The sequence below is a fragment of the Musa acuminata genome, chromosome BXJ1-3 (genome assembly GCF_036884655.1).
Source record: "Musa acuminata AAA Group cultivar baxijiao chromosome BXJ1-3, Cavendish_Baxijiao_AAA, whole genome shotgun sequence".
Lineage (NCBI taxonomy): Eukaryota > Viridiplantae > Streptophyta > Magnoliopsida > Zingiberales > Musaceae > Musa > Musa acuminata.
The window spans coordinates 30,212,947-30,236,432 of NC_088329.1; the positions used below are offsets into that span (position 1 = coordinate 30,212,947).

The following is a 23,486-nucleotide window of genomic DNA, read 5'->3' on the forward strand; positions in this document are numbered from 1 at the left end:
ATTATTATTAGGGCATCTGTGACCAATTATTCCATTTCAATCATTTCATCTCCCTGTCCTCGATCAAAAATTAAGAAAGTTGGATGAGCTGATTGAATCTAAGACCCGATCATTTCATCTGGATTATGTGATGGGTAATTCATTGCCCGTCGTTCTGCGCTGCTAGGTTGAGTAATTGCAGGTCACTGTAAACCACACAAGGAACAAATGGCAGAGAGACTTGCAGAGTCGGCTCTTCTCTCTCTCTCTCTGATCCTCTTCTATCGAAATACATCATCTCTCCCACCAATTTGGACCTTTCAAAGGCGAAGTTGGAAAGGTCGCGTCACGGGACGATTTTGCTTTCTTTGATTTCTCCTCCCCGAATACTTTCCCACAGATACTGCACAGCAACCACCGTTGACCACACTGGCTTTGCTGCAGTCAAGGTCACACCTGCTACTGCTGTTTCCGTTTTCCTCCGAGTATAAGACTGGTAACAGTAACCCCTTCAGCCTATTTTGCCCATCTCTGCTGTTATTTTATCCACATATATATCCTGGCGTAGACTGCAAGGACTCAACACACACACACACACACACACTCTCTCTCTCTCTCTCTCTCTCTCTCTCTCTCTCTTATATATATATATCTATAGAGAGAGAGAGAGAGAGAGAGAGAGAGAGAATAGGTTGGTCGTGATGAACATTACATCTTTTTCCCTTCCCTGAGAAGTTAACGTCGTCCTCTTTGCCTTTCCTTTTGCTACTTGCTTTCTTTCTTGAAGTTACATGTGATAAATTATTATTATTCTTCTTCTTCTCACTCTTTCTCCTGGTTTTTGTGCCGCACATGCCGCTCGGAATTAGAATCTGTCATTGTTCTGATTATGGTGTAGTAGGAAGCTGGTTTTGAGATCGACATTTGAAGTATTGCGTGCGGAGACATGGAGCCATCTTTTTGACCATCAACAACACTGAGATATATGTAGTGTTTCTACAGCGTTGAATCTTGCCCCAGACCATTCCTTCCTTTGTAGATTGCCTTCGTGTTGCAGCGTCCATGTCCTCGATACTCCATGAAGGGATGTCAGAGCTAAACCTCTAGGATCGAGTTCTATATGACTGACTTCGCCCAGGCCATTGAGCCAGCTTGATGCTGCAGCAACCAAGTTGCAGATAAAGAGCTACCGAACCAGAAGACATCTTGCAGATTGTACATTAGTAGTCGAGGAACTCTGGTTTGTCTCCAAAAGATCCATATTCCTCATTGAACTCATTCATATGTTATTACTCCTTTGACGTTAGGTGGAAGGCACAGGAATGTGCATCTCTTGATCACGGATTCCGTCTCGTTCTTCCATGTCGAGAAGCCAGAAACAGCAGCTTCCATCTAAAAGAGGAGTCACATTCGACTTGACGGATCGGTCCATCTTTCTCAGGTTGGGAAGGGTCAGTTCAAAGATTACAAGTGCTCAGAATCCAAGGAAGACACACCGGTGAAACAGTCAAAGAAAAGAACAAATCCAGTGTCACAGCTTGACTAGAATATGTCAGTTGCAATTGAAAGAATGGTAACACACAATCCACTTTATGACCAGAATAGCTTCACAGACTTCCAAATGGTGACCAAGCATACAGAACATTACTACATTTGACCTTTCCTCACAGCTATCTATTGTACAGACTAGCAAGCTAAGCCACTACTTTCAACATTTACATTTCATTAGAAGAGAAAGGAAAGCTTGCATGCCATGTGGAATGCCACATATACATATCAAGGATGGAAGGCTGATCCGTGTTTTTTACATGCTATATATACATGAGGCTGCATCTTCGTAGCCATATACTCCCTGTACAACGATGGTTGTTTAACCCTTGAACCTTGATTCACACGCATCCTTGATCTATCAGAGCGTGAGCAAGATTCAGGAAAGCGCAGATGTTTCCACCATGCACCAAGGCTCTGCAACAAAACCAAAAGAGAGAATCTGTGCATAACAGTAGCAGAGATAAATAACACACGTAGAAAGAGACTTCAAAGGACTTTGTTAGAAATAACAAAAAAGGAATTCAATGGCCCTTAATATGACAAGTAACATTTTATTCAACAGGATCAATAAGGAGAAAGAATCCCAGCATTCAATCTGAAATAATTAGGAAATGGTCTGCTGATTTTGTAGTCATTGTTACATAATGTTGTTTCAGTTCCATGATTCAGAAAGCTGATCTAGATAGGTTTGGTTTGAAACAGAAACAACTGTTAGAACCCTTGCAGATTCTAAACTTGGGATTGATCTCTTTAGGAGATCGGCCTCCTTGGAACTCTATAGGGGTTCCTCCCTCCAAGTTGCTGCTCAAAGACTGCATAAAAGATTCATCTATTGCTTATGAAAAGATGAGGAATACATGACTATTTATAGGGCTTCTAAACCCTAATTCCTAATAGGACTCCTACTCAAGACTCCTACTTCTAACCAACTCCTAATAGGACTCCTACTCAAGACTCCTATTCCTTTACAACTCCTAATTCTTCTCTAAGAAACAACCTCCTAACCCTAGTCGGCCTCTTCATCTCTTTAATAGGGGTCGACTTAGGTAGGTTTTACATGAATGTCCCTCTCAATTAGGACTCTCCAAGCTAGAGTCCTAACAGACCCGCCTTCTTCAAATCAGCCTTGTCCTCGAGGCTGATGATTCATGAATTCTGGGAATTTGATCTTCAAGTCGTCATAGTTCTCCCAAGTGACATCTTCTATTGGTAGGTTCGCCCATTGTATTAGCACTTCATTAGTGGGTCGTCGTTGTCGAGTCACGATCCGTCGATCAATAATGACACTTGGCTGGGTCTGGAGTTCTTCTTGGGTAGTCATATTTGGTGGGTGGCTTTGGGCTGTCTCCAAGCACCTATTTAAAACTTCCGTCTAGTTGTTGGTTTGTGGGTGATATGTCGTACTCCTTTTCAATTTAGTACCCTGCATATGGAATAACTTTGTCCAAAATCTGCTTTTGGATATGCAAGTAGAATTTGTCACAAGCACAATGCATCCCTTATAGCATAATTCTTTTGAGTCCCGATTGTAATGAGCCACGGAGCTTGGTGCTTCCTCTAATTTTTTTTTTTTTATCTTACTGGTCTCCGAATCTTCCTGTCATTCCATCTTAATATCCTCAAGGAAGTCGGTGGTCGGAAGTGAAACGACCGAAAATTCAGCTTGCTCAGGTAGCTGCGAAAGCGCATCTGCAACAACATTCCCTTTCCACTTTTTATAAGTTATTTCATAATCAAATCCAAGAAGTTTTGTTACCCATTTTTGCTGCTCAAGGGATGATATCTTTTGCTCCAAAAAGTACTTGAGGCTTTTATGGTCGGCTTTAATTTGAAATTGTCGACCGATCAAGTAGGGTCTCCATCTCGTTGCTGCGTGCACAATGACGAGCATCTCCTTATCATATGTTGACATATTTTGATGGGAGGGAGACAATGCCTTGCTAGTATATGCGAGTGGTCGACCATCTTGCATGAGAATGACTCCAATTTTGACTCCAAATGCGTCGACCTCAATAATGAATGGTCGGTTGAAATATGGTAATGCTAGCCTCGGCGTCGTCGTCATGGCTACCTTAAGTTTGTTGAAGGCAGCGAAGGCTCTGTCCGACCATTGGAAGACATCTTTTTTCAGTAAGGAAGTAAGTGGTGCACTGATCTTTCCATAGTTTTTCATGAACTTGCGGTAGTAGCCTGTTAAACCCAGAAATCCATGCAGCAATTTTATGTTCCTCGGGGTCGCCCAGTTCTGCATTGCTTCTATTTTGGAGGGGTCCACTGCTATACCTTCCTCTGATATGATATGCCCAAGATATTCCACCTTCTGTTGAAGAAAGCAAAAATTCGTAGTGGTTATTGTGTGTTCAAAAGGTGATTTTCGGTATGTCTTCTTCGCACACTCGTATTTGATGATACCCGGATCAAAGGTCCAGCTTTGTGAAGATTTGTGCTCCCTTTCATCTAGCAATTCGTCTACTATTAGAATAGGATATTTGTCCTTGACGGTTATGCCATTGAGAGCTCGATAATCAATACACAATCGCCATGTTCCGTCCTTCTTTCGTACGAGGAGCACCAGTGAAGAGTAGGGGTTGCAACTTGGCCGAATAACTCCTGTTTTGAGCATCTCTTTTACAATCCTTTCTATTTCATCCTTCTGGAGATGTGGATACTGATATGGCTGAGTATTTGCTGGATATTTGCCTGGAAGAATTGTTATATAATGATTATACCGACGAGTAAGAGGTAGGTTGCGCGGTTCATCAAATATATCTGAAAATTCAACAAGCAAAGGAAGTAGATTTGGATCTTCAAATTCTGTTGGCTCTCCCTTAGTTTGTTGCATAAGTTGTACCAAAAAGTCGCTGCATACTTTATGCAAAATCTTCTCCATTTGTTGTGTGCAAATCGTTGTTACGTCGCCCCCACATTTCCTGTGCAGTATCACCCGTTTCCCCTTACTATAAAATTTCATAATTAGTTTCATAAAATTCCAGGAAACATCACCTAATGTCATCAACAATTCAATTATGTGCATGGCCTCATGATCATCAAGGAGGAAGAAATCTGCAATTATCTCTTGGTCCTGCAGCAACAGTTTCACCTGCGGGCACCTACGATCACACTTCAAAATCCGTCCTGTCACGGACTTAGCTGGTTTTGCCTAAGTCGTGCGGCACCCTTGCGTATTCGTCCGCAAAGGTCAGCCTCCCCGAAGCCTCCAATTGTCCCTTAGGACCAACAAAAGAGAGAACGGGTTAGAGAGAACGCCTCAATCGAGATCCACAAGCAAACATCTCCGAAAAACACTTCATAAACAATGCAAATTACAAACAGACTTTACAAGCTCTGAACAGTTGCACAACAAAGGGTAAAATGGTCCATTATAGACCGAAAATCTCTCGCACGTGTCCACATGACACAACCTTTATTTACAAGCCTAAAGAGGGCACCAACCCAACTAAAATGGGACTATTATGCCTTCGGTCGCCCCTCTACATGCTGTACAAGGCATGAACATGCCAAAAGACACGGACATACATAAGCATTACATCAAACATCTTGTTTAGAAGTTTGTCCATGACATTCTCCCCCACTTATTCCTTCGACGTCCTCGTTGAAGCCTTTGTCGACGCTACAACTCCTCGCCTTTGCTAAGTCTTCAATCTTCTGCTCCAACTACAATGCGCCTCTTGGCTCCTAGCTGCTCTCCGCTGCTGTTTTTGAGTAATCGAACCTTTGATCCGCCATGCTGCTTCAACTCACCAATGACTCTAACTCTGGTGTGGGGTTGGCTAAGTTGTGTTGATCATTGTTGATTCCTGCGGATCCCCCAGATGAAGGAAAAGACCATCCTTACTGCGCCAGTCTCTCAAATTCCTCATGCTACTTGAACTGGGTGGATGCTTGTTGGAGCTTTAACGAGCATCGTCTCGTAAAATTCTGAAGTTTTGGGTCCTTCCTCCACAAAATTTGCTCATTGACTCTTCTTTCACTTAGTTGTCACATGCAAGTAGGTTCGCATCACTTCCGCTTTCGATTGGCATTTCGTTGGGAAATGAAGCGGACAATCTACTCTCATAGCACTGATCATCGTTGGTGAGGATTTGACAACTATTGTCTTCCATTCTCTTCGAATTGTCTTTGAACATATGCAGAGCTCCTCTGCTGGATAGATAAGAGAATTGGGGTACTCGGTTTCGCCCATTCTCTTAAGAGTTGAGAAGGCAAAGGTTATTTGACTTCGCCCGCCTCCTCGAGGTTGTACTCCATGCATCGAGCTGGTTACTGGCCTTCGCCTGCTCTTTGCTCACACTTCTGAAGCACTTGAAGTGTTTGCACTCCTTGCGTTGAGTTAGCTACTGTGATTCACCTTCTCAATGCTATCGAACTTCTGGAATGCAGGAAGTTTTTCACCCCAACTTGGAGTAATTCTCTCATAGGTTTGGTCGCCTCTGGGATTGTACCGTCTTCTCCATCAACCCTGCCGCCTACTCCTCTGAGTAGCAAAGGTACAGCACCGCGTACTGCCTGCTTCGTTCCTTGGTTATGCACTCTTGCATGACCCGAAGTCCTTCACTTTCGGCTATCTTGATGAGAAGCTCATTGACACCGGTCTTACGAAGTTCCTAGGCCTCTGCCCTTCAGCCTTATCTCGGTACTTAGAGATTGCCTCTGCATGCTCCACCTCCTCGGCCCCTTTCACGACCAAGCGCTCTCCCTCCATGAGAGCAAGGGATCAATGACTTTCACGGAAGTCCCGCCTCTGCGGTACCATGGCGCTGTCATGCCCATGGCACTACTATCCGTCGCCTCGCATCTGCATCCCTTTTCTTCGCAATCAGTAGATATGCCTCTGTGGCACTCCTCCGAGTCCACCTCCATTCTAACTGATGCTTGATTTTTGGGTAGCTAAGTCCCTCTGGACTCGTCGTCGCTTCCTCGCCCCTTTCGACCCCCTGCTTCAACACCTTTGTGTTCTCCAAGCAATTCGTTTGGTCGATGGAAAGACAGACTGCAACTCCCATGCATGGCCTCTGCCATCACATTGTAGGGTTTGCACCAATTCTGTTCTCCTTAGCTTCCTTGGTAGCAACGTTCGCTTACTCAACCTTGTCCTCTGACTTGCCGGGCTCCCTTAAGCGAATATGAGCTCTGGAGCAGTCCAACTCTCCAGTTGCTTCGATCATACCTCTGCATGATCAAGTCCCTCCCATGGAACTCACTGGTACTTGCATTCAAACTTTTCCCTTAGTGGAACACAGCCCCCATATGCTGATGACCAAGGTTTTCATCCGATGCAAAATTCGATGCACGCCCGGAAGACCCGCCTCTGCGGTACCATGGCCTTCACTCCTTGAATCCATAGCCCTTCTTGCCGTCGTGTTGTTCACCGAAGTGGAGCTTCCAATAGCTCCCGATCATACCTCCATATGATCTAGTCCCTCCCAGGACTATGTCGTGTGTATCGCATTGCCACGAACTGTTCCACCACGATCCGCTGCACCATGTCGCCTCCTGGTGACATCTCCATTGCATTCTGATCCTTGTGGAATAAACTCGAATTGTGAACCCTCCATGTGTGGCCTCTGTCAATACATCGCAGGGTCTCTTCCACCTTCGATTTCGTTCGCTCCTTTGGCAATCGACCTTCATCCACCCACTCTTGGGTCACACCTAGATGAAGCACCGCTCTAGGACAATCCGTCGCCTAGTAGCTCCCGAAGTCCACCGACTTCACTATAATTTGTGCACCATTGTCTGGATCCTGGGCCTCTACCCCTACCAACACAATCTCCGCTGCGCACCACTTCCTTGATGGCAACACTGTGGCATATTCTTCAAGAGTACCCGCCTCTGCGTCCTCTTGCCCCGTGCTAAGGCCTTCTGAACCCAATTTCGCCTCCGCAAATTGAGTCGCCTTAGTTCCTCCATCAAATGCTTCTCCGAGATAAGGTGCATGTGCCCAGAAGTTCCCTTCGTCTTCGGCACCATGCAAGATGAGTCCGCTCCGTCAGAATGAAGGACCCATGGAACAACATGATCCTACTCTTGCCTCTGCAAGAGTTCATGTCCTTGACCTCTGTCTAAGGAAAGCACTGTGCCTCTGCTCCATGTTCCAACTTCTATGCTGGCTCCCTTCATGCGGCTTGGGTACTTCGCCAAGTTACACCCAAGTTGTTCCGCTCCTCGTTTTTGCATTGAGTCGATGGTGGCTCTCGCGCCCACCATTCCACGGGTCAGCCCTCCCTTGAGTCCGATCTCCATATCGACTCCAAGTGTGCCTTCATTTATGTTGCTTTGGGTCGCTCCCCCACTTGATCTCACAATGCATCCATCAATGCATTCTCTCAAGCGAGATCATGCGATGACTCCTCGCCGCTTGCTCAGTCCATCGAGCTTCGTGGAGTTGTTGTTTGTTGAGGTACTCCACCTCAACATGTGCGGTCCGTCGCACATGATTCTCCCTCTGGAGAGCCGGGATTTATCCCTCCTGGATAACTGTCCCATTGGAGCAATATCTCTCTTCGTTTCGGAGACCACCATCCCCTTGGACTACTCCGATCTGCTGAACAAACTGTGCATTGTTCTGCCTCCTGCAAACGCACTTGCTATATTGCGACTCCACGTCAATACAACCCCCGCTGCACCACTCAAGGCCTAGCAACATGCTGAACTCGTTGCACACTTCAGCCTCCTACGGACGTATCCTTCACATGCCGAAGAGAAAGTTTCAATGCTCCATGACGCTGAGTTTCGGTCGCCTTGGGATGGCCACGAACATTCCATCGTCTGCATACAAGCCCATGCATGAGTACCAAATTCTTCGAGTTAGCAATTCCCCTCACCTCTGTGAGCTTTGCATAACTCTTTTGGTCGTTGAGCAACTCATTACACCTTGCATGGTCTCATCCTTTACCAAGCGCCTCGCTTGCCTTGAGCACCATCAAGTATAGTTGTCAATGTTGAGCCGCAGCTCAAACTCAGCCATCCCAACCTTTGTGCGCTCCAAATTCTTCCAAGCTTGCCTCTTCTCGTGGTGCCTCTTGCGCGAAGGGTTAGCCATTCCTCTGAATGCTAATGTCAGATGCCCGCTCCCACGAGCGACTCCTTTTCCCTATATCTCCATGCCTGTTTTCCCCCAAACGGTCGCGCGTGTGCTGACTGCCCTCAACGCAACCCCGCTAGGTCCCCCACGTTTGCATGCTAAGTGTTTTTATGAGTGCTTGTCCCGCTCTGATACCATCTGTCACGGACTTAGTTGGTTTTGCCTAAGTCGTACGGCACCCTTGCGTGTCCGTCCGCAAAGGTCAGCCTCCCCGAAGCCTCCAATTGTCCCTTAGGACCAACAAAAGAGAGAACGGGTTAGAGAGAACGCCTCAATCGGGATCCACAAGCAAACATCTCCGAAAAACACTTCATAGACAATGCAAATTACAAACAAACTTTACAAGCTCTGAACAGTTGCACAACAAAGGGTAAAATGGTCCATTATAGACCGAAAATCTCTCGCATGTGTCCACATGACACAACCTTTATTTACAAGCCTAAAGAGGCCACCAACCCAACTAAAATGGGACTATTATGCCTTCGGCCGCCCCTCTACATGCTGTACAAGGCATGAACATGCCAAAAGACACGGACATACATAAGCATTACATCAAACATCTTGTTTAGAAGTTTGTCTGTGACAGTCCGTTGGCGACCTTAACGATAAACCTGCTGCAATTCTCAATAGGTAAGTTCATCTGGACAGCAACCTTACTGTTTAAGAAGTTATTAGTACTGCCCGTGTCGATGAGAACAGTGATCGGTTGTTGTTTGAGAAGGCCTCCAACTTTCATCGTTTGCGGGTTTGAGTAACCGGCTAGTGCATGTACCGTAACTTCGGTCGGTTGTGGCTCTTCTTCTGCATCTTCTTCTTTATGTTCAAGGCTCTCTTCTGGATGTTCAATGACCTCTTCTTCTACTGGTTCAATCATAAGAAATCTCCCTTTACTACAGCGATGCTCACGGCTCCATGGCTCGTCGCAATGCCAACATAACCCCTTCGCATATCGCTCCCGAAGCTCTTCTCTTGTTAACCTCTTTGGTGTAGGGACTTGGTCGACAGTAGGGGGGGCTGAGGGCTTCAATATTACTGGTTGAGGAGTGACCCTAGTCCTCCGAGCTTCATGGTTCAATTGCTCCTCTTGATGTCGTGCAAAAGAGATGGCTGCCATAAGCGTATATGGTTGTCGCGCTTTAACTTCTCCTCGGATCTCCGGCTTCAAGCCCTCAATGAAGGTCCTCAATAGCTGTTTTTAAGACCAATCATGAGTTTGATTAGATAACCTTTCAAACCTGGTTTGGTACTCCTGAATGGTGGAAGTTTGTCGGATCTTTGCTAGTTGTCCGTCAATATTCTCGTAATCGGTTGGTCTGAAGCGGATCAGCAGTCCTTCTTTGAATTGTTGCCATGAAATGACTCCATAAGTATGTTCAAACCAGTCAAACCACTGTATAGCATCCCCTTCAAGATGTATAGCTGCAATTTTCACCATAATGCATCTGCAGTTTTGTGGTACTGAAAATATCGCTCCGCGAGCGAGATCCAACCAATCGGGTCTCCTTCTTCCTATCTAGGGAAGTCCACTCTCATGCATGGATAGTTGGGGTCAGTCATAGAGCCTCCCCTCCCTTGGAACTCATCTCTTCGGGCCTGGTGCGATTGGGCAAAGCTCTCTCCATGATATGATTTTTTCGGGCTTAGTGGTTGGCCCAATCTAAGTTCGGTAAAGAGCGTCTGAATCTTATCCTCCATTCGCGCCTCCAAGGCTTCGAATTTAGCATTGATTGCCTCCTTAGATGCCATAGTATATGCCTCCAAATCTAAGATGTTAAGATCTCTCTTTTGTTGTCAGGTTAAAGGCATGTATAGGTTGAGAGAAGTGATGGTCGAAAGGGTTGGTGGATCGGTGGATGTAGGCTACGATTTAGGCTTGTTTTGTGGCTGTTTTGGGTGCAGTTTGAGGGTGTGGTTTAGTGGAGTTTTAGGGCTATGGATGAAAGTTTTGGATCTGTGGTAGATGGCAGCAAAGGTTTGATAGAAATCAGTGGAAGTTGCAGCAAGTATGTGCTATCCGGTAAGAGTAGAATTGTCGTCGAAGAAACAATGGTTTCTCGATGTAATTTCTACCAAAAACTTGAAAGAATTGAGGAGGGAATTGATAGCAAAATCACAGTTTATATGACAGCAAGGATGTCTAATTTAATCAAGAGAATTTCGGCAGTATAACAACAAGGAAATTGGTGCAAGTTGCGATAGCAGAATTCTCGTCGAAAAATTTCAGTGGTTTACGACGAAAATTTGCAGCAATACAAAATCGTTTTTAGAGATGAATTTCTCAATAGATCAATCTTAGATGGAAGCCAAGATGATCTATGAAATGTATAAGAAATTTCATTTAAAAAAGATTGCAAATAGATGGGTTAAGGCAACAATATGCGGCTGAAATTTTCTACAGTATAGATTTTCAAGTGTAGCAGATTGGACATAAAAGATCAGTAGTTTATATTGAGAATTTTTCGATGAAACCAAAGGGAAATCCACTGTTAGGAAGTGTCAAAGATGTCATAAAAATTTCGTAGAAATTTGGATAGAAAAAGTACAGTAGCAAGATCAAACAGATGGTGCTATGCGGCTGGAATTCTGCAATGTATCTTTCGTCGTAGAGATGAAAACTTTGTGACGAAAAGTTTATGCAGCAATATAGGAATAATTTTTTTTTTTTTTTTTGAATAAGATAACTAAATTACAGTAGCAGTAAGGTAGGAAACCAGAACCTGTTGCAATTCACGGGGAGATCAAAGGATGATCCGCTGTGGTGGAGATGATGGCGGAATTCGACGATGATCTTTTAAGCAATTGTGGGAATTGCTTTGGACGGTTGTGGAAGGTTGATGGATGGCTGTGGAAGGGCAGCGAGATGCCAAGAACGCTGCTCTGATACCAGGTGTTAGAACCCTTGTAGATTCTACACTTGGGGTTGATCTCTTTAGGGAATCGGCCTCCTTGGAACTCTATAGGGGTTCCTCCCTCCAAGTTGCTGCTCAAATGCTGCAGAAAAGATTCATCTATTGCTTATGAAAAGAGGAGGAATACATGACTATTTATAGGGCTTCTAAACCCTAATTCCTAATAAGACTCCTACTCAAGACTCCTACTTCTAACCAACTCCTAATAGGACTCCTACTCAAGACTCCTATTCATTTACAACTCCTAATTCTTTTCTAAGAAACAACCTCCTAACCCTAGTCGGCCTCTTCATCTCTTTAATAGGGGTCGGCTTAAGAAGGTTTTACGTGAATGTCCCTCTCAATTAGGACTCTCCAAGTTAAAGTCCTAACAACAACCTAGCCCGTGTACACCCTTGCCAATGGCACCTTAAGAGCGGTCAATGGATTGGTGGCCCTATATTGAATTACTGAAGGAAGTAAAATTAAAAATACGATTAATTAAAAGATAGAGATACATAGATTGCTTCAGCAACACTTACTCCGGACTATCCTTCATACAACCATATTCACTTGCAGCTTTCAGGGACTTCTCATGTATCTGCTTCATCATCTCCTATTACCAATAACCAATGAGAAATAAGTAAATAGGAGGAGTATATGGTTAAAATGACAATCTCAATACAGCATGTTTTTGTCAGAATATAAAAAATCCACAAGGCCTGTTTGTTTGTTTTGATGATTGTTTAAGAGCTTAAAGCACCACCAGGTTTGCTTCTTAGGATGGATTGTTCAAAACATCACAAGAAAGGTGAACTCAAGTAAGACCTCTGTCTATCATCTTTATAAGAGAGTTACCTGTCATGAATATGAATATAAAGAACAAGCATAAAATTTTGCAATATTTATTTGATCAGCTTTGAGAAAATAGAGGTTGTAGGGACATGTTTGAATCTCCATTAAGAAAAGATAAGAAAACTTCAAAACTGATGAGATTGATCCGAAGGTACTGTATGAGTATTACAAGATCCATTATGATTGTCATCCACATAAACTATCACAAAAATATTTGTTTCTCACAAAGTTACAGGTGCAATCTGTTAGCCCAAAGGCAGCCGCACAGGAGACTAAATTGTATTGCATGGAAATTTTGCTAACTGTATTCTGGACAACGTCTAGCAAATAATTGCTATGGAAGGACAAACATTAAAATATGAGAAAGAGTGAAGATACCTGTAGTTTAGCCTCGAAGTCCTCGGGTGACCATTGCATCAAGTTGCACTCATGGCTAAGTTCAAGTTCCCCAACTGCAACCTGTTACAAAGAAAACATAACAGGGGAGTAACTTTTTAAAGTAAAGACTTGAACAGCCAAGCCATATATATACATGTACTAAGACATAAACACACTCCCTCCACAAATATATGCATAAAAAAGAAGATACATGCTACAGGTGTACATTAATTATCACTAAGCGCACATACAATATATGCTTACACAGTTAGAAGTTGGAGATACAAGATATAATAGTATACACAGATAAGATAACATGATACCCAAGTCCTATCATGATAAAGGTTTTCTTTTTGTACAAAAATTGCAAACTTCAAGATTTTACTAAGATGAGTAGGTAAAATATAACAATATTCAACAAAAGATGCTGTATTAACTATTAAGTATGTGGCACATGGAATTACACAACAGGTTGCAGCCGAGAGTGCAGGACCTAGATACAATTTAGTTGCAAGAAATGCCAAAATATTTTCTGTGACAGACTACTATGGAGGATTTTTGCACCTTCCATGAAGTGATAAAAGTTTTGACAAAATAAATAATGTAATAAAAAAAATTACAATTCATATGATCCATGGATAATATATTTACCAAGTCTTAGGTCGAAGTGTGTGGTATCACATGCAGCACTCATGTTAATTGTAGGCTGGCAATAGCATGTCTAGTCCATTTTTGGTTTTAGAGGCAGCTGGTCTCACGGTTAAATGCATCTGCAGCCTTGGATTTTTCTCCACACACCACTGCCCGACCAGTCTCCCAAGACTTCTCCATCTCATCCTTTCCTTCTTCCTCCTCTTCTCCTCCTCCCCTCCACCTCCTCCTCCACATCTGCTCATCCTCATCCTCCTCTTTCTCCTCCAGTATATACCAAGCAATATTTACTGGCCCAGCTGTGAAATAAAATGTGGACCACCCTTATTTTTTGGAGGGGTAGCAGGTCTTAGGGTCATCTGCAGCCTTGTTTTTCTCCTCACAACACCGCCCATCCAATTGGGATACTTCTCCTCAAGGTATGCAATATCGTACCGTACCGAAGTTTCGATGTTCGCTCGGTACGGTACGATATTGTATATCGAGCGGTATACCGTTCGGTATACCGCTCGGTATATATATATATGTATATATAATTCGGCGACGTCGCCTCATATATATATATATATATATATATATATATATATATATATATATATATATTAATAAATATATATTTATATATAAAAGATTATATATATTTATATATATATATTTTTTATAAAAGGCGACATCATATCACCTCGATGACGTCGCCTTTTCCTTCTCCCATGCAGGGCAACGTCGTCGAAAATATATTTATATAAATATAAATATATTTATATATAAATATATTAATATTTATATATATCATATTTTTATAAAAGGCAACGTCGCGTCGCCTCGGCAACATCGCCGAAAAAGGCAACGTCGCCTTTTCCTTCTCCCACGCGGGGCGACGTCGCCTCGTTTATATATATATATATATATATATATATATATATATATATATATATATATATATATATATATATATATATATATATATATATATATATATATATATATATATATATCGTTTCGTCCGGTAACGAGCAGTCCGTGTACCGATCAGTTGGTGAACCAGTACGTACCGCCCGTATCGGACAGTATTATTCGAAATTGCAAACCTTGCTTCTCCTTCCATTCTTCCTCCTCAATACACCCCCACCCTCTTTGGTACCACACCACAGACCAGCATACCATGTGCCTGTATGCTGATACAAACCAAATATGTACCAGTCCATCAAAGAACTAATATGGGTGTAGAATCTAAAACTTTGAATCTTGGTTACAGGTAGATCGGTAGGTCTAAATACAGCCCATGGTAGACGAATTCAGCTATTTACATGAAGTGATCCAAGTGAAATTAGCTTTAAATGGTCATATGATCACTTCAGTCTACAACTATTGAGGTAATTTGCAGATGAACCAAACCATATTCTGAAAGAATTAGTCTGCTTTCAGCCATCAAGACCTGATGGGCCAATGATATGGAAAAAAATAAGCTCAATAAGATAAATACTCCCATAGGGAAAAAGGCATCTCAGTAGTAATAAAAATGAACAGGAAATTTTGAGACTGGGAGATGTATAGGAACACATCAAACTCAAGAAAACAGAAAAAGCAAGAGCGATGAGAACCAACTGAAGCAAGGACCAATATAGGCTCTCTTGCCACACAAAAAGTATAAGATCGACAACATAAGATGACAATCTATATTTTTATTAAAAGCATAAAGGAAACAGCATTTTAATCAGAATTGCTACATATTTTAGAAGCACATATGTACATAATAATACACATTTTCTCCAAAATTAAAGATACTCAGTCAGTGGGCCTAAATCAAACATGTAAAAGAGTAAATTACCCCTCCAGCACTAGCAGTCTTTGCTGGAGCAACCAGTATGTTAGCTTTTCTTAGAACATCAAATGCTTGAGGAGTACAGGGCATAGTCGAACCTGCTTGTTGATAGAGAATTTTTTATATCAAAGGACAAGTAAGATCCCTGTAGTATATAGGTTGCACACCTTCTATAAGTATTTGGCAGCCAGAATTAATTAAAGCAACAGCATCAGGTTGGTCTATTTCATTTTGAGAAGCACAAGGAAAGGCTATATCACATTGTTCACTCCAAGGTTTTGCACCTTCAAAGTATTTAGCCCTTGGATTTGATTTCAAGTAGTCTCTGCCAAATAACACATTTATGAATATATATATATTGCCGTAGAACCATAATGAGACATTATTGGAATAACAAATCAGCACCTCAGACTCTTTTGTTGAACCTTAATGTCCCGAAGGAATGATAATTTCACATAATCAAATCCATCCTCATCTAGTAAATAGCCCTTGGAATCTGCTAAAGCACAAAGTGTTACATAACATATGAAGTATAAAGATGACCATTCCATAGAAAAATAAATAGGTTTCGTAAAACAATTTTCATTTGTATTATGACTTTTCACAAACAACTACATAGGCATCATATAACTAATTTGCAATGAACTCTTTATACTAGGAGAAACAAATTTGTGGCGGATGATTGTCAAACCATGAATGTCAATACAACCTAGCCCTTTCATAAGCTTAATGAGCATAGAATTTCCTGAAAATCATATCTGGACTGCTGGAATATGAGGGTTTCGCCATCTGTTTACGTAAGTTGCTAGAATAGAGAGCTCAAGAATCTGAAAAGGCCTCTACCCTGCAACAACAAACCTCAAGTTGCAGTTTAACTAACTTGACCAATATGTTACATCCTAGAACATCAAAATTGACATTTAGTGTCACATATTCTCCCTATAGCCATACTCAAGCAAGAATCTCTAACTTTCAATACTAGTGATAATAAGAGGTGTTTAGCAAACCATGATAAGAAAATAACAATAGACAATCAGAAAGTGAAGTCCTTGACACTCACTTGGTGTGAACAGATAAGAAGCAAACACGTAATGGCTTTTATATGAAGGCAACAAAAACAATAGATAAATTGACAGTGAGCTAATACTATGCAAACATTTGTTAGATAAGTATCACTATAGATTCCCAACACCAGAAATAAACAACAGATCATAAAAAACAAATATCAAACTGCAATACTTGAAACAGGATCCATGGGCTATTTAGTATATAATCAACCAGTTCAAAAACTTATTTTCCGAATCCAAATACAAGTGAAATGGTATTGTATTGTAAACTAACAAAAAAAGGTTTATCCATTTAAGGGCAAGCAAGTGATCATCGACACAGAAGTTAAATTTTCCCATCATCTAAATAAAATTAAAAAGATACCTGAAATAGTAATAGGGATAGCACCACAGGAAAAAAGCTTCTCCAAGACATGCATTGCTATCTTCCCAGCACCACTTATTACACATCTGAAATCGAAAAGATAAGATATTATTAGCAATTCAATTTGGGCGTATAAAAGCTAAAAATAGATAGAAGTGTTTGGCGAGTGTGGAGGGAAAATTTATAAGTTAAAAGACAGACTGTTCAGAGTTTATTAAAGGATTTCCAGTTTTGGCAGCACTGTTCATGCTGCGCAGTCTTCATAAAAATGGGTTCCCTTTTAATTTAACCACGAACTACCTCAACCAAGGGGTGGCTAGAGTTGCATCCTCCCAGACCATCCCTATCTGCTTTAACTACCTTTTTTACTTTTGTCCTGTTTTGGTTCTCTTTTTGTGATTATTATCATCTAAGCCAGCTGGTATACCTCCCACACTGATGTGCATAACCGGTCCAAGCAGCAATCAGTACAGGTACCGATATGAAGGTTTAAATCCTTGGTTCTAGTTTCAAAATTTTGCTTAGAAGCACAAAAGTGAAAAATAAACACTGAAGTTTTGCAAAAGCTCAATTGCATATCATACAACTCTTAACTAATACTCATGGCAGGCAAGCGAGCAAAATACAGTAAGAGAGCACAGAAAGTTACAGCCTTCAATTCAGAGGCTGGCGAGTCAATTGCAGTGGGTGTGTTATCAAGGCATCCTGTGGTCAAACCCAAGGTTTGCAATACCACCTGGTACGGTTCAAGTATAGGCGATATTTACCGGTCCAATAGCCTACCAACATATAGACCAGGGTAAGCTGGGTAATGCACCCAGTGTATAGTCTGTACGGTAACTTTTATTTTTCAGAATTTTTTGAAACTCAGTATGTACCAATAAACTGACAAGGTATCTCTGTACAGTTTGGACTGGTACGGATATGGGTAAAGTCAGTATGGTTCCGGTACTCAAAATTAAGAACTTTGGTCAAACCTATATTTCACAAATTTACATAACTATGTTATTAATAATTGCTTCTCTTAGTTCTATATGAGGCTTTGGAATTCCAAAAACCTTAATCCTTTGAGTTCCTTGTTCATGTCCGCCAGAACAAGACGTGCAAAGAAAACCTGCAGTAACGAAAAGCTAACATCAGAATGCAAAAAGCACATAATAAATTATTCAAGAAGCATAAAAATTATAAAAAGAAAAGTCCAAAATTTATTATAATGTAAGGCACCAGTCCATAGCCAGTAGCTTCAGTACGAAGAGTGGAACCAGACCAGAATATCCTTGGTCCTGTAAAACTTCCCTGCATGAGCATAACCATGAAATCCAGAGAGAAGACATCTATAAACAGAAGGACAACAAATAACAGGAAAATTTCATGGATTTTATCTTTTATTTAAATGCACTTATATGCTCAATAATCCTAAAATGTACAGAAAGTACATATTAAGCACCAGGCATTATAAGTTCAATATAAATGGCTTCCGTGAGAATCTTCTTATGTTGGACATATTACAACAGTAAAATTGTTATACTTTCTCTGTGCTTAAGTTGCACATTTGCATTATCCAAAACATGGAAGAACTCCCAGGATTCATCCAATTCATCAAGGTATATCCCAAGTCTGGATACTGAACTACAACCAAAATTAAAATTGGCATATGCAACATACAATGTTTGATTTAGTTAGTTTCTTAGCTTCATATTATCATGCTTGTTAAACTGTTGATGCATTCCTTGTAAACTGCTTGACTGGTGTGACTAGAACAAATGGCACTCAGAGTTGTTCATTTTTCAGAATCATGTAGTTTTGAGCATCCACAAGCACGTATATGTGAATGACCTCACTGTGCATATGATTTTTGTATTGCCTAACAATATGTTATAAGGTTAGCTATTATAAATAAACATTATGTTTATCACAAAATTACCTAATCCAACGATTAACTGAATTCCTGAAAACTTGGTCCAAGTCTTGACGAGTTTTCTCATAAATTATATTATTTTTTAAAACAATATAGAAACAAAGCTACCACAAGTTATAGACTGAACTACAAAGAGACAGAATACACAAGAAAAGCAGTAACACGATCTACATTCAGTAATGATGTTGGAATACATGATGATTATACTTGTAATAAATGATTCATTTATTTGAGTGTTTAACAAGGTCAAGCTCATATGGGCATGTACTAGACTACTAGTATAGTATATAGCAGAGTTGAAAAATGGCAAAAGCCCGTTTAGGGCCCTTAATTCAAACTAAAACAGGCTGACTAACCAAATCCTCAAACAACAATACCAAAGACTTTAATCCTAATTGCTTATGATTGGATAGTGGGCCAATTATGAAAAACTAAAGTAGTTTTTTTTTTATATTTTTTTAACAACAGAGAAGTTAAATATAAATGACAATGTAAACAATGACTTCAAGTTTGTCATTGTAGAAAAATCAACAAATTTTCAAATCAAGCTAAAACTTTATAGGTAAGAGATTTAAAGTTGCACATTTCTCATTAGTAAATGACAGTCATTGTCATGCGTGCCCTTTCTGATTGATTTCTTTTTATAAAATTATAAAATGATCATATTAGTTATAGCTTTCTAGTTAAACAACTGATAAAAAAGGTAGAACTTGAAAATCAATCATATGAAGAAGACATACACAATTCAGACTCTCTTGTAATAAGTACTGGTGTAGAACTTGAAAATCAATCATATGAAGAGGATATACACAATTCAGGCTCTCTTGTAATAAGTACTGGTGAAAACAAGTAATTGCACACGAAGCATGATTAGGAGAATCTCAGTTGTGTTAGACAATAACTAAAGAATCGTTACATCAAAGCACATCTAGAACTTATTACAAGGATATCCACTTTTTCACATTAATAAGCACCTATTAACCCAAAATGGTAATAAACAGAGACATTACAAGCATGTTGGTAGAGTAAATGCATTTTGAAGGTTATCAAAGAAGAATACCTACATAAAAAGTTTTATTGCTTAATGATTCATTCTGCAAAGGCAAAATGTACCTGGAAATGACCAGCAAGGCGTCTATACTGCCCAAAGAGGTAGCCCATTTCCCTCGGGCCAACACCCATATCTTCTGAAGGAAGATCCTACATAAACATTGTAAACAAACATGACTTACATGTCCAGTTTGTTTGACTGATGACACTTGAATTATAATTATGCTTCAACTACCTCATCAGGACCCAAATATTTATATAGTTCATCCATAAAGCTCTGACAAAATCGCATGATCTGCTAGAATGTGTCATATACTTGTAAAGATAATGTAAAATGTAAACAAGACATGAATGCATAACAGAACTCAACGTAAGAGTTACCTCAGTTTCACTTTTTCCCATTGGATCAAAATCACTTCCTCCCCCAGCACCTCCAAGCTTAAATGGAGATAAAGCATTCCTTAAGGTCTGCACAAAAAAAGAGTCAATAGTTGGTAATGTCAGAATATACTCATCAGAAATCAACCAAGATTCTTAATTAGTGAAGCATGTTTTCCAACAGACAATATGAACATCAACTCTGCTATTATTATAATGACCTCAAGAAAACACCAATCAGGGAAAACACTTAGAAAGCAATATCTACTATGCATAATAATATTAATTAAGATTAGAAAAGTAAGAGCAGCACCATCCAATAACAGAATCAGGCAGCATATGTGCATGACTGCATGTAAAAAGAAAAGCTGCTAAAGAAGTCCTTACCTGTTCAAAACCTAGAAATTTTGCAATACTTAAGTTCATTGAGGGATGAAAACGAAGGCCACCCCTACACGGACCCAGCGCCTGGCTAAACTGCACTCGGAAGCCTCGGTTAACATGGGTCTCTCCCCTGTCATCAACCCAAGGCACTCGAAATATGAGTGCTCGTTCGGGTTCTAATAACCGTTCCAGGATGTGAACATACCTGACAACAGAATTCAATGCTTACAATAAATAACATTGGTTAAAAGGTGTCATTGAAAATCTAGTTATCTCATGTACATAGAAACATACTTGTGAATGTTCAAAGATGACACTTACTGAGAGTTTTTCACCAACACAGGTTCTAAAGAATGAACCACCTCTTGTACAGACTGTATAAACTCAACTTCATGAGGATCCCTTCTCAAAACTGACTCAAGAACCGAACTAGCAGATTTCGACATTAATGCTATGTTCCAAGAAACATTTGCAAGCAACAAACCCACATTTAGTACAACAAATAATGAAGATTCAGGCGGATAAGATCAAAGAAAAAACATTAGATCTTAGATAGATCCTAGACTTAATCATTAAAAGCTTATAATTTTATCTATTGAATAACAAAAAAAATGGTCCAACCAGAAAATTACTCACAATTGAAAATATCCTTAGCATTACTTCCAGAGTTTGTGACCTAAGTTCCACACACTTATGACATAGCATTAATAATGTTGACCAACATAGATTTTAAGCACCTATGTCCAAGAACCCAACACATTATCAACTATGAAGATTCATAGAGAGATTTGGAACATTCTAGTAAACATCCTTTGTTGAAGTGTGATATCTAAGAGTTTTAAGTTCAAAGAACAACTAGAATGATATTCCAGAACTATACGTGATAGCAGAGAGATATGAAGATGTCGATGGTAAGAACAGGTGATCTGACATTTCAGGAACTTTTCCAAGCATGATTTTTTTTTTCTTAAGACGAAAACACAAAGTAAGTCCATTGCCTCAAGAATCTAGACCGTAGCACTGCCCAGCAAAAAATATCAAATAATGATATCAATACCAATTTAGACAACAAATGGCTGAAGGGGCATTGGAGAATCAATGATGATAAGAAAAAGTGACATGTGGTAAACGACATACTAACCTTTAACATAAACAGATTTCTCAATGACCGGGAGACCCTTATCCTTAGATGCCATCTGGAGCCGAAGAGCCTCCTTATGTAGCAAGCTGTTGTTATGCTCTTCCAGTGCACTCATTTGCATATTTCTACTTCCCTCATTTCCATACGGGTTCCTCCTGTGCTTCCTTCCATACTCTCTGCAAACCGAGCAAAAAATCCTTGTCGTGCCCTCATGTACATCTACATAAGCCCACTTGTAGGTATCTGCCCACTCCTCCCTCCACTTCTTCACTACCTTCTTCTTTCTCTTTCCCTGCGGCACCTTCACTAGCTGCTGCTGACCCTGACTGGGAACTTGAGAGGCCAAAAGAAGCTGCTTGTGATCTTCTTGCTCCTGGGGAGCAGAAGATTCCTGTGTGGGCACGCCAACAAGGGTGGTGCTGGAGAAGGAAGGGTCATCATCCCCAGGGCCTATCTCCAAGTCGATTTCTTCCCCGATCCCTCTCACGACCATACGATGGCTCGTGGACCGGGCCTGGGATTGCCGAAGGAGGGTGATCTCGTCGATCGTAGAATTCATGTCCAAACACCTTTCTGGTTACCAGAATTCATTCCAAGAGATTTGCCTACATAACAAATCTACCTACATCCAGCAAGACCCTCTTTTTTTCTTGCAGCATATGGGTATATCGGAATAGAAACCCTAGCTATATAATCAACAAAGCCACTTTCATCCATTTGTCACACGGAATGGTTTCAAGTCCAGAACAAAACCCGACTGCATTGCTACAATAAACATCCTAGAAAATATTAGTGACTTCGCCACTTGTGTTCTCCGTGGACAGAACTGCCTCCAACATCGGTGGCTATTCTTGAAAAGAAGAGCAGGGAAGAACAGATCAAGAACCGTAACCAGTATCTGATCTTAGGAAACAAAATCAAAATACAGGAAATTAAAATTCTGTCTTTGCACTAAATCTCATCCATCGAATCGAAAACCCTTGCTCGAGGAGAGGAAAAAGAAAAGAAAAGAATAAAGCAAAGAGTTTGATCTCGCCAGCGGAGTTGAGGAGACCCTAAACGATCGAGCGGTGAATCGAAAGAAAACGGAAGAAAGTCGAGGTTGCGAGAGCAGATCGTTGGCGCACTCGGCGAGATGTGCACCTCCTCTGCTGCTAGAGGTGCAGCGCCAGTAGTAGAAAACTTCACCCGCGATGCGGCTTTCCTCTGATAAGCTCCATCCGCTTTCTCTCTCTCGCTTCGCTCACTCGAAGCTCGTTTCGCATCCACAAAGAAGTGGGGGGTGGGGGTGGCTGCGTGCGCGTCCGGGTCATCACCAATTCGCATCGAGTTCCGCAGGGATCCTCGTGCTAAGGGAGGGTGACGTACGGAGAACAGTATGCGGACGTTGGCTTGAGCGTCGGCCGTTTAAATGGAGCGGATCGATCTAACGATCGCACTAATTTTGTACTGATGCAGTGGAAGCTGCGTTGACTAGTCAAACGACGCTGCTGATGTGATCCGACAGTGGAAGCTGCTGCGTCTTCCGTGGCTGTTTGGGCCGCTGTCGCTATGGGCCGACCCGACCGTCGACGTGAATTCGATTAAGATTTTAGCCCCCCCCAAAAAAAAAAGGGTATCATCTTCTTATATTGCTCTATCGACTTTATCGAGTTCGAATCATTAACGAAGATATATCATCAGACCCTTCTAAGTCAAATTTAAGTGAGACTAATCTAGTGTTATAATTGTAAGTACCCAATTTGAAGTCCTACTTACTTGTCATTCAAATAACCCAACTCCTTGGAAGCCTAATGCAAAAGGGTGCGTCTTCCACATAGCTGCTGTCCCTTGGAAAACTGTACAAAGACCTGTTCTTCTCTGAAAGTTACTGGGTCGCATGAGAGCATGAAGATGCTGAGGCTTACAAAGCAGAATCCAGCCAGAGAAGAAAGAGATGCAGGAGTCTTGTGATC

The 23,486-nt window shown here is 41.1% G+C and overlaps 1 protein-coding gene across 8 annotated transcripts; it reads right to left on the minus strand.

Annotated features, from left to right (window-relative positions):
* Positions 1-1,517: 1,517 nt before the first annotated feature.
* LOC135581537 (uncharacterized) lies at positions 1,518-22,915 on the minus strand. 8 transcript variants are annotated; one of them, XR_010491714.1, is made up of 16 exons: positions 21,532-22,914; positions 20,712-20,841; positions 20,394-20,595; positions 20,010-20,096; positions 19,864-19,926; positions 19,692-19,778; positions 17,885-17,956; positions 17,719-17,774; positions 16,661-16,746; positions 15,635-15,725; positions 15,397-15,554; positions 15,236-15,327; positions 12,757-12,837; positions 12,066-12,139; positions 11,353-11,626; positions 1,809-1,944 (listed from the first exon to the last, which is right to left on the minus strand). XR_010491714.1 is itself a non-coding variant. In XM_065128210.1 (15 exons), exons 1-15 carry the CDS (start codon positions 22,088-22,090, stop codon positions 1,869-1,871), a joined length of 1,914 nt encoding a protein of 637 aa, XP_064984282.1. In that variant the 5' UTR covers positions 22,091-22,914; the 3' UTR covers positions 1,518-1,868. The 8 variants fall into 8 exon arrangements, 5 of the variants coding, with proteins under 5 accessions (XP_064984282.1, XP_064984288.1, XP_064984268.1 ...); XM_065128210.1 differs by lacking the exon at positions 11,353-11,626 and having other exon boundaries at positions 1,518-1,944; XM_065128216.1 differs by lacking the exon at positions 11,353-11,626 and having other exon boundaries at positions 1,518-1,944; positions 19,864-19,923; positions 21,532-22,912.
* Positions 22,916-23,486: the final 571 nt, after the last annotated feature.

Excerpts from the sequence above, each read along its gene's own strand:
- LOC135581537 (XM_065128196.1), bottom strand. The coding sequence starts at position 22,090 with ATGAATTCTACGATCGACGAGATCACCCTCCTTCGGCAATCCCAGGCC. Across the intron at positions 16,747-17,718 it reads AAGGAACTCAAAGGATTAAG|ATGTGTAATAAGTGGTGCTG; the intron begins GTTTTTGGAATT and ends TTTCGATTTCAG. Across the intron at positions 15,726-16,660 it reads TATCCCTATTACTATTTCAG|ATTCCAAGGGCTATTTACTA; the intron begins GTATCTTTTTAA and ends GTGCTTTAGCAG.